We start from the raw sequence: 14,658 nt of genomic DNA on the forward strand, positions 1-14,658 counted from the left end.
TAGGTTTAAACACAAAAATTGCAAACTTCAAAATCTGTTGCTTTCTAGTGGTGTTGAATAATCAGTTCAGAAGAACTTAGCCAACCTTTGATGGGCTTAGTAAAAAAAAATGTGAATTTTAGGGGCGCCTGGGTGGCTCAGTCATTAAGCGTCTGCCTTCAGCTCAGGTCATGATCCCAGGGTCTTGGGATCGAGCCCCACATCGGGCTCCTTGCTCCACGGGAAGCCTGCTTCTCCCTCTCCCACTCCCCCTGCTTGTGATCTTGCTCTCGCTCTCTCTGTCAAATAAATAAAATCTTTTTTAAAAATGTGAATTTTATAAAAATAGAACTAGCATATAATCCAGTAATTCTACTACTGGGTATTATCCAAAGACTATGAAAACACTTATTCGAAAAGATATATGCACCCCTGTGCCTGATGTTTATTGCAGCTTTATTTGCAGTAGCCAAATTATGAAAGTAGCCCAGGTGTCCAGTGATAAATGGATAAAGAAGAAGTAGTGTGCACACACGCACACACACACCAGGGAATATTATTCAGCCATAAAAAAGAATGAAATCTCTCCCCCCCCCTTAAAGATTTTATTTATTTTTAGAGAGAGAGAGAGCGTGTGGATGCATGAGTGGGGGGAAGAGGGAAAGGAAGAAGTAGACTCCCCCCCTGAGCAGGGAGCCCAGTGTGGGGCTCTCATGACCCAAGTGGAAGGCAGATGCTTAACCGACTGAGCTACCCAGATGCCCCAAAAAAGAATGAAATCTTTAAAAAAGAGTGAAACTCGCCATTTGCAATAGCATGAATGGATCTAGAGAATATAATGTGAAGCCCAGAGAAAGACAAATACTGTATGATTTCACTCATATGTGGAATTTAAGAAACAAAGTAAATGAACAAAGAAAAAAAAAGAGAAAAACAACAAGTAGACTCTTAACTGTAGAGAACAAACTGATGGTTACCAGTGGGGGATAGGTGAAATAGTTGAAGGGGGTTAAGAGTACACTTATCTTGGGGCGCCTGGGTGGCCCAGTCGTTAAGTGCCTGCCTTCTGCTCAGGTCATGATCCCAGGGTCCTGGGATCGAGCCCCACATCAGGCTCCCTGCTCAGCAGGAAGCCTGCTTCTCCCTCTCCCACTCTCCCTGCTTGTGTTCCCTCTCTCGCTGTGTCTCTCTCCATCAAATAAATAAATAAAATCTTAAAAAAAAAAGAGTACACTTACCTTGATGAGTACTGAGTAATGTATGGAATTGTTGAATCACTATATTGTAAACTAATATAACACTGTATATTAAACCATACTGGAATTAAAATTTAAAAAATAAACGATCTTTATTTCTTAGTGAATTTTGAATTTTTATAGTTGAAAGTGTGCCCTCTTGTGGACCATTCAGTGATTTCACATAAAAGCATTTTCTCTTCTGTTTCAGATTAAATCAATCATGTATCATCAAATGTGTTATGGCCAGAAGTTGAGACCTACATCTGACTGTTATAGTTCTTTAAGACCTAAACCTCATTTAGAAAGAAATAAAATCTCCATTGTTTGATTTTTCATTTCTAATACCTTTGTGTAGAAAATAGTCTCATGATATAAGCTACAGTCTCAACCTCTATTAGGGGCTTAAGATAGACTGTTTCTTTTGCAGTGGAAAAGAGGGTGAGAAATAAAATTTTTTGGTGTGGGGACGTGGATTAGTAACCCAAATCATAGCAGCACTTGGAAATTTCTTCCATGGCCTCTCTGTAAAAAAAGAAAAAATTAAATATTAACTCCAGAACTCAGGACTATTTTTTCCTGATGGAGCTTGTATTTTTGCGTATTTTGTTAAGATTAGACATTGTATAACTACTCAGCAGGCCTCTGCTAGTCAATTTAACTATAATAATCAGCTGGGATCTTTTAAAGTAATATGAGCTTTTGTTAAAGTTGGTTTGTATAAAAATGCCTGTGAAATAAATTGATAAGAACAAGGAAGAAAACTGATTATAGAAATATATAAAGTTTTACTAATCATTATACTTCTCAGTGAACATACACATACTCTTTAAAATGAGTTTTGAGAGACCCTAAAACTTCAGCCTGATTTGTGACTTCTCTTTCTAGTAGTACTTAATAATGGAACTGTATTCTTCTATTACATATTATATACATTAGGATATAGCTGCGTTACTGGAATACACATAGGTATAATGCACATTTATTGGTATCCAGTATGGTGGCTGCAGGGAGCTCAGGGTTCCAGAAGCAAAGCATGTGTCCAAAGAGAGCATTAGAGCTGTGCTGTGCTTTTTGCTTTTATTTTGCATTTCTCTTATTTAATGGAAATAACTTAGAACTATAGAAAAATAGAAATGTTTTAAAGAAGTGAGGGGCACCTGGGTGGCTCAGTCGGTTAAGCGTCTGCCTTCGGCTCAGATCGTGATCCCGAGGTCCTGGGATCGAGCCCCGCATCGGAGCCCGCTTCTCCCTCTCCCTCTGCCTGCCACTCCCCCTGCTGGCGCACTCTCTGTCAAATGATTAAATAAAATCTTTTTAAGAAAAAAAAAAGTGAAAATTTTCACAGTGTGGCTGATTGGGAACTGTTTTTGAGCTAGGATTTGAGGAACATTTTGGGAGTATCTTAAACAGAATGTGAAAATTTTGTTCTTGAATACATTTTAGGCAGTGAAAAGGAATCTGAAGGTAGCTTGACTAGTGAAAGGATTCTGCTAGAGAGGTGCCACTCTCAAGGGAGTCACTGTTACCGGTTTAAAATAGTAAGTATTACAACGTAGATTTATTTATTTACTTCTCTGGCTATTTAGAATTTATATTCTACTTGTTTCCCAAAAGAATTTGAGGCAGCTTATACTGTTCGATGTAATATAAACTGAGGCAATAAAAATATTCTGGTTTTAAAACCCTCCTTCCCTCCCCACCCAAAAATAGTATAATAATAACATTAGCAAGGAAGAAAGGTGTTAATTAGCTAAATATTCTACATGTATAGAATTTCGGTTGATTTATAATGTTATAATCCTGCAAGATGACAACATAGTGTAAAGAACACTGAACTAGAAATCCAAACATTTGTATTCTAGTCTTGACTCAGTCAATTACTAGCTGTGAGACCTTGAACACACATTAGTTTCTCTGAGGGACAGTTTCCTTACCTTTTACTGGTTTATCTTTTTGCCGTAGCAATGTAGATGTTTCACAGTTTTATGTTCTTCGGATACTCATGAGAATATAAGATTTGGTTAGAAACATCTGAGTTCAGATCCCAGCTCTGCTCTGTCCTGTCTGTATAACCACAGACAAAGCATTTAGGCTCTGAGCCTTCATTTTTGCATCTGTGAAATAGAGATAATCTTCATAACCCTCTGACTTTGGTAACAATTAAGGAAAGGTATATGTTAATGTCTCACACATAAGAAGTGCTAAAACAGTCTCCCCCCACAATGTTACCTTGTATCTTGCCTGTCTCCTACTATTACAGTTTAACTGTTATCAGTCCTCTGTGGATCATTTTCATAACTATAGCTGTAATTCTGACCATTTTTTGTCAGTTCTGGAATTTCCAACTTTCTACTTTAGACATCTCCAACTAGATGCTCAATAAATGTTATCATTTCTAGTGTTTTTCACTACTAAAGAATTGAAGTTATTCAGACAAGATTGTACACATTTCTTGGCTATGGGGTATACTCACTGGCTGTCCAGGAAAGTTTATCTACCATCAGATTGTGAGAGCACCTTTTATTCCAAATCCATCCCGATTTGAATATTACTATTATAACTTCTACCAATAATTTTTTATTTGCATTTCTTTTGTTTATATGAAGAAACCATAAATTTTAAAGTGAAATTAAATGAGCAAAGAACTAGAGCCTTTAAAAATCTTGTCAAGTGCTTAGATGTCCACATCAGATTCATACATAATGGGTTGAAATGAGAATTTACCATAATATCTTAGACTAATTAAGAATTATTTTAATTAAACCAAGCCATTCTAAAATAAACTATAAATGATTTCTTAGTTTGTATTTGATTTAGTCCTTAGTATTACAAAGATTAGGTTTTATTCCTTACTTTTCACTGCCAATATTTATTTCAGCTACCTTATCATTTAAGTAATTGTGGGTATGTATGCCTAGGACTGCCATACATATTTGTAATACTAAGGTGAAATATATACTGGAATTTCAAATGATTTATAATATATCTTTCAGAAGTAGGGATTATGGGTGTTATTGAAGACACCTTTTCCCTAATTCACCCTTGTTTCTCCTCTGTTTTCCCATATGTGTGTTTTTCAGTTAGTAACACTGCTAACTTTCTGGATCACTTACTATATGCCAGGTAGTATGTCAGGTGACTTACATGCATTATTTTGTTGCATTCTCATCACCACTCAGGAGGTGGGCTTCTATATTCACTCTTCTATTTCTTCCAGTTGGCAACTTTGAAACTGCTTTGCCTTGGTGACCCACAATTAGACATTTTACCTGGAGTCACAAAGCAGTGTGCAATGTAAATTTATATTTCCATTCCTACCATCCCTGTCAGTGTTGATCTCAACCCACTAATTTTATTTTATAATCCACTAATTGGTCACCATTCACAGATTTTAAGTAAGTAAAGCACTGCCTTAAGTGACAGTTCTAAAGGACTCATTATAGTCTCCTTTCCCATTTGGTTACCATTTCCTTCTGAACACATTGTTCCCCAGAGATAATGACTTTCAGCTTCAGTTTCAGCAGTTTCATGAAAGACAGTATACTTTCACAGAGCCAGGTAGACCAAACATTGCCCAACCCAGAGCCAGAAATGTCATGTCTAGTTAGTTAGAGTTCTGTATATTCATTTTTAGAATTCTAGGAATGCTCTTTCTTGATGGACTCTGGTCACATTCCAGCATAGGCAGCAGCATTTCCACAAATTACTCATATTTATCAACATCTGTGACTTTAGCTAAAATTATAAGTCCATTTCGACCAAAGTCTTCTGCTGTTCTTCAGAAGCTTGGCTTCCAATGAAATCAGCGTAGTTCAGCAGTGAGGTATAAATATATTTGTCAGTAGTCACCTACTCGGTCTATACAAGCTCTTTAAACCGAGTAAGCATTGTTGCTCTCCTTTATTTCCCCACTTACTTCCAGTTTTCAGTTGACATCACAGTATTAACATGCCTTGTTATATCACTAAGAAAAGCACAACAATCCTGTGGTTAGATTTATTAATCTCCTAATTCATATGTGGTAACTAATTAAATCATTTTTGGACTAAAATACTCCAGGCTATCGTTGGGTCGGCTTTACATGTTACTTGGGATTTAGGAAAACAGAATAAACTTGGTTAGCCCACGATAGAACCCTCTAGCAGATTGTTCTCTATTGGTTCCCGTCCTCTGAATTAAATAAATAACATGGTCACTTGTTACTTAATCTGCTTGAGTATGGCAATTTACATTTACAACAGTCATACAAGAATAACAAGATGTTTTTGTGCTGTTCTGTACATAATTTGCATGCAATTGCTTTTTTCCATTAATTACTAAGCATCAACTGTAACTTTTTTATTAGCCTAAACTTAGAAAAAAATCCGTAGCGTTTTGTGTTTTGGTGACTTCTGTCAGGTTTAAAATTTTTTTTTTAAGTGCTTGATACAACTGCTAAATTTATAGTGTTTCTTTAAATTTCTTTAGTGTTGTTAAAGAATCAAATTAATAACTTCAAAGAGTAAAGTCCACAGTATAGCAAGGACAATTATAAGATAACCAGTAGTAATTATATCTTTTCTATACCTTTTCCTGTGCTATTTCCTATACTATTTCCTTTCAGCAGGCTCCTACTAGCAAACTTTATGTCAGTCATTCATCAAAGGAAAGCAGTCGAGTTGTTTCCTTGGCTGGCTACTAGAAAAGAATGTACATATAAAGGACATAACTGTAAGGGAAAAAAAAAGAAATAATTACTAAAGAGACAAGGTAGTTGTTACCTTAGAAGGAACTAAGGTGTTGACTTTTCAGATGGTCATTCTATGGATATTTACTTTATAACTCTGTTAAACATACATACATGTTTTATGAACTTCTGTCAACATATATCTATAATAAAAGTGAGGAAAAAGAAAATTCTTAATTTTAGCTACCTATATACTTCTACTTTTATTATTTTTTTTAAGATTTATTTATTTGAGAGAGAGTGGGGGGAGAAGGGCAGAGGGAGAGACTCTTTCAAGCAGACTCCCCACAGACTCCCTCCTCGTCGCGGGGCTCGATCCCATGACCCATGAGATCATGACCTGAGCTGAACCCAAGAATCAGATGCTTAACTGACTGAGCCACCCAGGGCTCAGATAAAAAAAATTTTATTTGCAAAGTTGCATTAAGATATATGAGTAAGAGGAGTTATTCGTGTTATATCATTTCACTGTTTTGAAGTTTACAACTCAGAAAACTTAAAGGTTCTTTTAACTAACAAGGAAATAGAATCTCAAAAAATGTTTCAACTGAAAATTGTAATTCAGTTTTCTATTGTAGCACTGTGTTTTAGTTGACATGCAGACTTCTATTTACTGATGAACTTACAAAGTTATTTAATTAAGGCATATCTTTGATTAATGTGCACATTATTAAAATTTATATACTTCAAAAAAGGTTCTTCAACAAGGACACTGTTAAAGGAAAGATAAAGGTTCCAGAAAGCCACATGTTGAAATTAAGATGGAAAAATTTGGGGACATTGAACAGAATGGAAAACGTGTTCAGGAATTTTACAGAATGTCTATACACACAGACAAACACAGAACTACATTATAAAAACTGAATATTTAAGTCAACTAAGTCATACAGGAACATTAAGATGTTAAAGCATTTCTCTGCCCTTTCTGTGGTTATGTATTAACTATGTGATTGGTTGATATTAAGAAGCATGCAGTGGTAATTGGGAATACAGGGTAAGTATATGAACATTATATAAGAATGAAGCAAGACAAGTTTCAAAAATTGTCACAAAGGAATATATATTTACAAAAGAATATTGATTGAGCTATAAGTGAAGGTTAGATTAAGGTAGGCTTTTAGCTGAATTTGTCTGAGGTTTCACGAAGTAGTAGGAACTTGCCCTAGATCTTGAAGAATTACAATATTTGAACTAAAGTATGGATGGGCTATCTAGGTAGGGAGATATATAAGGAAATAAATAAAAATGTGAAAACACAAGGTAGGTTCAAGATAATCTGATCAGCTTGGTTGAAGAGGATGGTTTATGTAGAAGAGTAGTGAGAGACATAGCTAGCAAGGCAAGTTGAAGCTAGATTTTAATGTGTCTATGATATGGAGAATTATAGTGCTTGTCAAAACTGAGTATCCCAGTTTAGTAATGTAGCCTCCTGGTTACACAGACTCTTGAGCCAGATTGCTTGGGTTCTGTTCTTTCCTCCACAAGTTACTTTAAACTCCCTGTAAATTAATTTCCTCATCAGTAAAATTCAGAAAATAATAGTACCTACCTTACATTATTGTTGTGAGAACTAAATGAGTAAATATATGCAAAGCATTTTGCAGGGCCTAATATATGGGAAGTATATATGAATGGTAGCTATTATTGTTATATAGATTAACAAACAAAAAAAACCCAGAAAATCTTATTTTTTATAGGCATTTCCCTAATAGTATTATATTTGACATATTTTTTCAAATAATTGTCTGGTTTTTGTTGCAGTGTTTGGGAAATGGGAAGTAATGACAGCTGGCACCTGAACTAAGTACTTTTATAGGCAACACCATTCCAGAACTTCAGGATGAATGGGGATATGCCCCATGTCCCCATCACTACTCTTGCGGGGATTGCTAGTCTCACAGACCGTAAGTTTGCTTGATTTATCTACTTTATATTCTATTCTGAATTAACAATGATTTTAAGAGAGACTGTAGAAAAAATTATTTGTAATTGTCATAAAGAACAAATTATTTAAGATACTAGATTTTGAATGACAAATATCATTATTTCCTTTGGTTTATTGGCGTGCATGTGCAAGTAACAAAATTAGTATAATCAGCTAATAGAGAAGACCTTCACTTCTGTTTCATCCTAAGGATGCATTAAGAAATGGTGGCATTTGTTTGTTTAAAGGTCTTACACGATAAAGGGATAAATGCAAAAGTAAAGACCAAAGATGAGACAAAGCATTAAAGAAAAATCAAAACTGAAGAAGCATGGATTTGCATATAGGAGCAAATATAGACTTTTTAAAAAGCACTTCTAGAAATAACTGAAACTGTCCTTTAAAGAAGAAGGTTTGATAGCCCAACTTAATCTGATTTCTTAGCAATGGTCATTTTGGATGTCATCTTCAGTAATCTGTTGGAGTTTGTCATAGATATCAGCAGCCCATTTTACTCTGATCATTTAAGTTCAAAGAATTCTGTCATTCTTTTGAGATTTACTTGTGTAACACAGTTTTTTAGGGACTCTTTCTTATGGTAGCCCACTCTAACTCTTAATTCTTAATCCCTGGGTAATGGTACAAAAACAACCCATAGTGTTAGTCCCTATGTCATCCTATGAAAGAGATAGGAGAGAGAAAAGTAGAAGGTGAGGACATCACATTATGCAAACGTTGGGGCTTTATAGTAAAGGAGCTATGAGGAAATAACTTTAAGAAGTGTTTTTATCTGTGTTCAGTAGTCCTTAATATTATTTTCCTGTTGTTAATTTCCACCTGGTTTTAATGGGAATAAAATAGTTAATAGCCTATAGCTTTGGGGTTAGGAAACTAACATGGCTAATTTGTGAAATCTGAATAAGAAAGTAGTTGGTGGAATTAGGATAATGCAGGTAAGAAAACTTCTGAAACTGTGTTTAGTTTTTGTTGTCACTTTGTTACAGGTAAGGCACAAATTCATATGATATGTAGAAGTGCCAAATCAGATATACTACCAGGGATTTATTTTTGGTTGTCCTCCCCATTATCTCAACTGTACCTTATATTTTAAAAGTTTGCCCAATAAACCCTGTTTATTAAGTAATAATTTGTTTCCTGTATTTTTATTAATAAAAAACCTATTATTAGCCACTGGGGCTGAGCAGCCTGTTACACTGTATAGGTATTAGAAATTAAGCCAAAAACAAAGATACTTCAGTTAGCTTTCTTAACTTTTACTTTAGACAAATGAATAGATTTCCATTATGTGAAGAGACAGTAAATAGCTGGATTTAAACTACTATATAAACATTCATGTCCTTTTGTTTTCTGTTAGACTAGAATAAAGAGAGGAGAGAACTATTTAGGAATTTATAACTGAAAGCATAATTCCTTAGATAGTTGGCTTCCACCAGAATCCCTATTCCATAATGAATGTTCTTCTGCTAAAGTGATCTATATTTTTTAAATATATACTTAAGCTTTTTAAAAACATATTACTTGTGTAGATATCAGGTGAAGAGTTGGGTATAATTACTTGGTTTATTTATGTGGGATTACTAGTGATTCTGATAAATCTCAGAAGCAAAAATAAATGAGATTAATTAATGTATTCTCAATTCTTAGAAGTTACTTTTTAACCCTACCTTTTTGGCTTCTCATTTATTAAATGAATAAAGATTTAAGATATGAAAAGTCATGCATATAAAGGAGTTGAGTTGTATTCTTAGGGACTAATAAACTCTTCTATTGCCCAAGTGATGTTTTAGGGTTTTACAGAGTTGATTGGTTTCTTTGGGGAGAGGTAGAATGCCTTTTAATAATTTGTCCCATTGATATTTATAACTTATTTTTAATCCCAAAATACTTGTAAGCAAATATTTTATAAGCAAATAATATAAAAAGACTTCTTACAGTCACTCAATTTCTAATAATCTGATTTTATTCCAAATAGTCCTGAACCAGCTGCCTCTTCCATCCCCTTTACCTGCTACAACTACAAAGAGCCTTCTCTTTAATGCACGAATAGCAGAAGAGGTGAATTGCCTTTTGGCCTGTAGGGATGATAATTTGGTTTCACAGCTTGTCCATAGCCTCAACCAGGTATCAACAGATCACATGTAAGTATAATTTAAAAGTGAAAGGTTTTGGTCTAAGAGAGTCAGTATTCCTGGTTTTATCCTTTATTTCAGAAAATTTACAAACAGTTTAATTTTAAAATATATGAATGGGGCACCTGGGTGACTCAGTGGGGTTAAGCATCTGCCTTCAGCTCAGGGCATGCTCTTGGGATACTGGGATTGAGCCCCCACATCGGGCTCCCTGCTCAGCAGGAAGTTGGCTTCTCCCTCTCCTTCTGCCGCTCCCCATGCTTGTGCTCTCTTTCCCTCTCTATGTCAAATAAATAAATAAACAAAAAAAACCCTTTTATTTAAAAATAAAATATATGAATATCCAAATGAGCCTTACAGTAAGATTTAAATAGGCCATAGTTATTTTGAGACAATAGTTCTGACCCATGTAGCTATATGAAGGTCTTTTCAACTCTTTTTGAATAATTTTGGGATTCATCAAGGTGGATCTGTGCAAGGAGGTCTAAAGTTGCTCAAGAAGCTGTCTCCTCCTTGATAATGCTAGAGTGGTTAGAATTCCCAAATACTGGGGACTATAATCTGTTAGCTTTATTTGGAATAGGCTCACATACTTTCCATGGGAAGTTAACCAAAACTCAAGGACTGACTCCATGGATGGCTACTATAAAATTGGGAGTAATTTTTCCCAGGATTTATCATACCATCTGAACCTAAGTGTGTATTTTCACCCAGTAGATTTTTAAAAAATAATATAAACATAAATTATATAGCTTATTTAGAAAATTTTTGCATATGAGTATACTTTAAAAAATTTTTACTACAGAACTAGTACATATTTATAATATGTAGATAAACAACACAAAAATGTATAAAAAGTTAAATCCCTCGGGGTGCCTGGCTGGCTCAGTTGATAAGAGCATGTGACTCTTGATCTCAGGGTTTTAAGTTCGAGCCCCACATTGGGTGTAGAGATTACTTAAAATCTTAAAAAAAAAAAAAAAAGTTAAAACTCCCATTCTTATCCCTTCACATCTCATTTATACAGTGGTACTCATGTATCCTTTCTTTAATTTTTGCTTTTTATTTTTTTAAGATTTATTTATTTGAGAGAGAGTGTGTGTGTGAGGGGTAGGGAGAGGCAGAGGATGAGAAAGAATCTTCAAGCAGACTGCCCGCTGAGCAAGGAGCCCAACACAGGGCCCAGTCCCAGGACCCTGAGATCATGACCTAAGCCAAATCAAGAGCTCAACTGACTGAGCCACCCAGGCGCCCCTAATTTTTGCTTTTTAATTTAAAGATTCATTATTTAGAGGAATGAGGATAAAGCACATTATAATGGAGACTTGATGACTCTTACAGTAATATACTAAATGTGAATTTTCTGACAGAAAATGAGAAATAGTAAAAATCAGAAGGAAGTCTAATACTTATATTTTGTCACTCCAGAAATTCTTCAGTGTCTAAATATTATATCACTTCTATATCTATATGTACTTAACAATTATCACCAAATATTTAAAAAGATAAGGGAAATAGCACATATACATTTATGATTTATTTTATGGAAAGCTGCTTTAAGACTGCCCCCAGAAATTTACTGAAATTTATCATTGGACATCATTTTTATACATCTTTGTTATTACGTTTAATGAGTGGAACAGAGACCTATAAAATGTAAAATTAAAAACACTATATTTAATTTTATCATTTAAGTTCCATAGTTGTAAATTTAATTTGCTACTTACTTTTAAGTTTATTGAAAATTACAACTAAGCTTAACCACTTGCTTGGCGGTTTTTTTGCTCCCTGATGAGTTTATTTGAGAAAAGAATATTAGATGGAAAAGTTACATAATCTCTGGGTCTTGTCTTAACCAGTGTGGCAGCATTATTTCATTCAGAGGACAGTCTCAAAAAGGCAGACTCATAGTCAAATGTAAGAGAGAAAATATATTCCAAGTCCAAACATCAGCTTCTGTGCATAATTATCATCATTATACCCTTTCATTATTTTGAATAGTTTGAAGTTGATTCTGTTTTCTACTTTGAAACTAATATGAACATTTTAAATAAACTCATAGTTCCATAAAATCATGTTCAGGGCTTTTTTTTTTTTCCCCTCTGTTTAAAATAGGGAAACAAAGTTTTCCTTACAAGAACTCCTCCCTGTCATTTTTGCTAATTCTATTCCAGGAATAGCATCTTCAAAAATCCATGAAGTTGTTGGACATCTTTTGTGATTTTTTTTTTTTTTAATGCTATAAGTTCTTGATTTTCTACCTCAGTCTTTTCTGAATTTCACTAGTGAATTGCTATCTAACTAATATAGAATAGGGGATTCTTAATCACTATTCTAATTTTTTATGTTTATTTTTTTAATTCCAGAGAGTTGAAAGATAACCTTGGCAGTGATGATCCAGAAGGCGACATACCAGTCTTGTTGCAGGCCGTCCTGGCAAGGAGTCCTAATGTTTTCAGGGAGAAAAGTATGCAGAACAGATATGTACAAAGTGGTGAGATTTTTCATTGAATTTCATATTGTACTTTTTGTGGGTCTCTTGTCAGAGCTTGTTTCACATGTAATTAAATTCAAGTGTCTCCTTTAATAAGGTAGCCTATCATCATTGAATGCTGTGTTGATAGGTTGATACCTTGAATCCAGCCAAGAACAAGAAGGAAACTAAATGGATGTTAATATTCTTTTGCAGTTTAATATGTAACTAAATTCCTTGGGAATTAGACAAAGCTAAAGCATATTTTGTTAGATATTTCAGAATGCATTTGTTTACTTAATCAAAGAGCTTTAGAAGTCTTTTTTTATTTTAGAAAATCATGGCATTGGTATGAAAGGAGTCTTTTCATTAATCATATAATAAAATATTTGCAGAGCTTTTCAACATGCAGTACTTGTATAACTAATTATGCCAAGTATTAGTTTCAGTACTGATGATTACATTCATAGTTATATAGTAAATTGGTTTAACACTTCTATCGCCTTAGCAATAGAAAAGTAGGTTTATAAGTACTATTAAGGAAAAATCTATTTATAATAAATAATAGCTAATAAATACTATAAAAAGCATAAAAATATGATATTTCAATATAGATAAAATTTGTATGTAGTAAGGGAGTACCCATGAGCATTTGTACTGAATCTTTCAAGCCCAAGTACTTATTTGGCTCTCAAGATTAAAATAGTCAGAAGGGAGTAGTTTAGACAACTCAGGCCCAGCTTAGTTAACTGATGAATTGTATTCAAGAATATTGCTGGGCGCTTGGGTGGTTCAGTTGGTTAAGTGACTGCCTTCGGCTCAGGTCATGATCCTGGGGTCCCTGGAACGAGTCCTGCATCGGGCTCCCTGCTCAGCAGGGAGTCTGCTTCTCCCTCTGACCCTCCCCCCCTCATGCTCTCTCTCTCTCTCTCTCTCTCTCTCTCATTCTCTCTCAAGTAATAAAATCTTAAAAAAAAAAAATATTGCTAGATTTATTGGCAGTACCTCCATGAAGCCCTCCACTCCATTTCCTAGTTTTGTCTTGTTTTTTAAATAGTATTTGTTATTTTGTGTATTTGAGTGTGAGTTGTGTTTTTAAAGTAGTTGCATATTGTCCATTCCCCAAAGTGAATCTATGGAAATGCTTCTTCCCAAACTCCCCTTCCTGCAAATTGAAGGCAGGTCTGCAGGACAATACTGTATGTTCACCAGAACCAACAAGCTAGATTGCAGTAGGAGGAGACAGATAGTAATGGTGAGAAGTAAATCTAGAATTAAATGCTCTGGAAGAATGTTGTAATGAAAGAAAATATAGAGAGATCATTGATTGGAAGAAAAACTTACAGGATAGGAGCATTAAGTATAAGATAATGTGAGTAGATATAAAATTGAATAAAGGATGTCTTCCAAAGCTATTTATACTACATTTTGTAACATTTTTTAAAATATTTAATTTGGGTAGTAGATCACTCTAATAAAAAACTTTGAGAGATGGGTGCCTGGGTGGCTCAGTTGTTTAAGCGACTGCCTTCAGTGCTCAGGTCATGAACCTGGAGTCCCAGGATCAAGTCCCGCATCGGGCTCCCTGCTCAACAGGGAGTCTGCTTCTCCCTCTGACCCTCCCCCCTCTCATGCTCTCTCTCTATCATTAGCTCTCTCAATAAATAAATAAAAATCTTTAAAAAAAAATTTTTTTTTGAGAGTATTTACCTTTCAGTCACACATTTTGTATTTTATACTACATGCACTTATATTTTAGTCAAATACATTGATTTCTCCATATCATACTTTGTGAAAACATAAACTTAGCATTAAAAAATGAATTGATTCATTGTGTGTTATGATTCTTTTCTAAGCGTTTCCCTGGTGATATTTGGCTTTACAATTTAAAAGGGTGATTCTTGGTTGCTAAATGTAAATGTGAGTCACACATATGGAGCAAATTTAATAATATGAAATCACTTTATTCATAGTTCCTTGGAACTTTGAGATAATCAGAAAGGACCGTTAGAAATTTCATTTGCCCCCTTTTTAAAATAAAGCCATTGCTGTCAAACTAGTAATTCTAGCTTGTCTCAGACTGTTAATTCAGGGGAAACATTTTTTTAACTCTCATCTCATAGAGGATTGCCCTCCCTCTCAAAAAAAAAAACAAAAAACAGTAATTA

General features: G+C 34.5%; 1 protein-coding gene across 3 annotated transcripts in view; it reads left to right on the top strand.

Moving 5' to 3' along the window:
* Positions 1-14,658, top strand: part of LOC118006502 (nipped-B-like protein) — a 205,924-nt gene that overhangs the window by 88,352 nt on the left and 102,914 nt on the right. For all 3 annotated transcript variants that reach the window (XM_034999188.1, XM_034999187.1, XM_034999189.1), the window contains exons 2-4: positions 7,705-7,847; positions 9,861-10,026; positions 12,384-12,511. In XM_034999188.1, coding sequence (XP_034855079.1) covers positions 7,784-7,847; positions 9,861-10,026; positions 12,384-12,511 — 358 coding nt within the window. In that variant the 5' untranslated portion in view covers positions 7,705-7,783. The remainder of the gene's footprint in view (positions 1-7,704; positions 7,848-9,860; positions 10,027-12,383; positions 12,512-14,658) is intronic.

The sequence above is a fragment of the Mirounga leonina genome, unplaced genomic scaffold (genome assembly GCF_011800145.1).
Source record: "Mirounga leonina isolate KUSES-001 unplaced genomic scaffold, KU_Mleo_1.0 Mir_97, whole genome shotgun sequence".
Lineage (NCBI taxonomy): Eukaryota > Metazoa > Chordata > Mammalia > Carnivora > Phocidae > Mirounga > Mirounga leonina.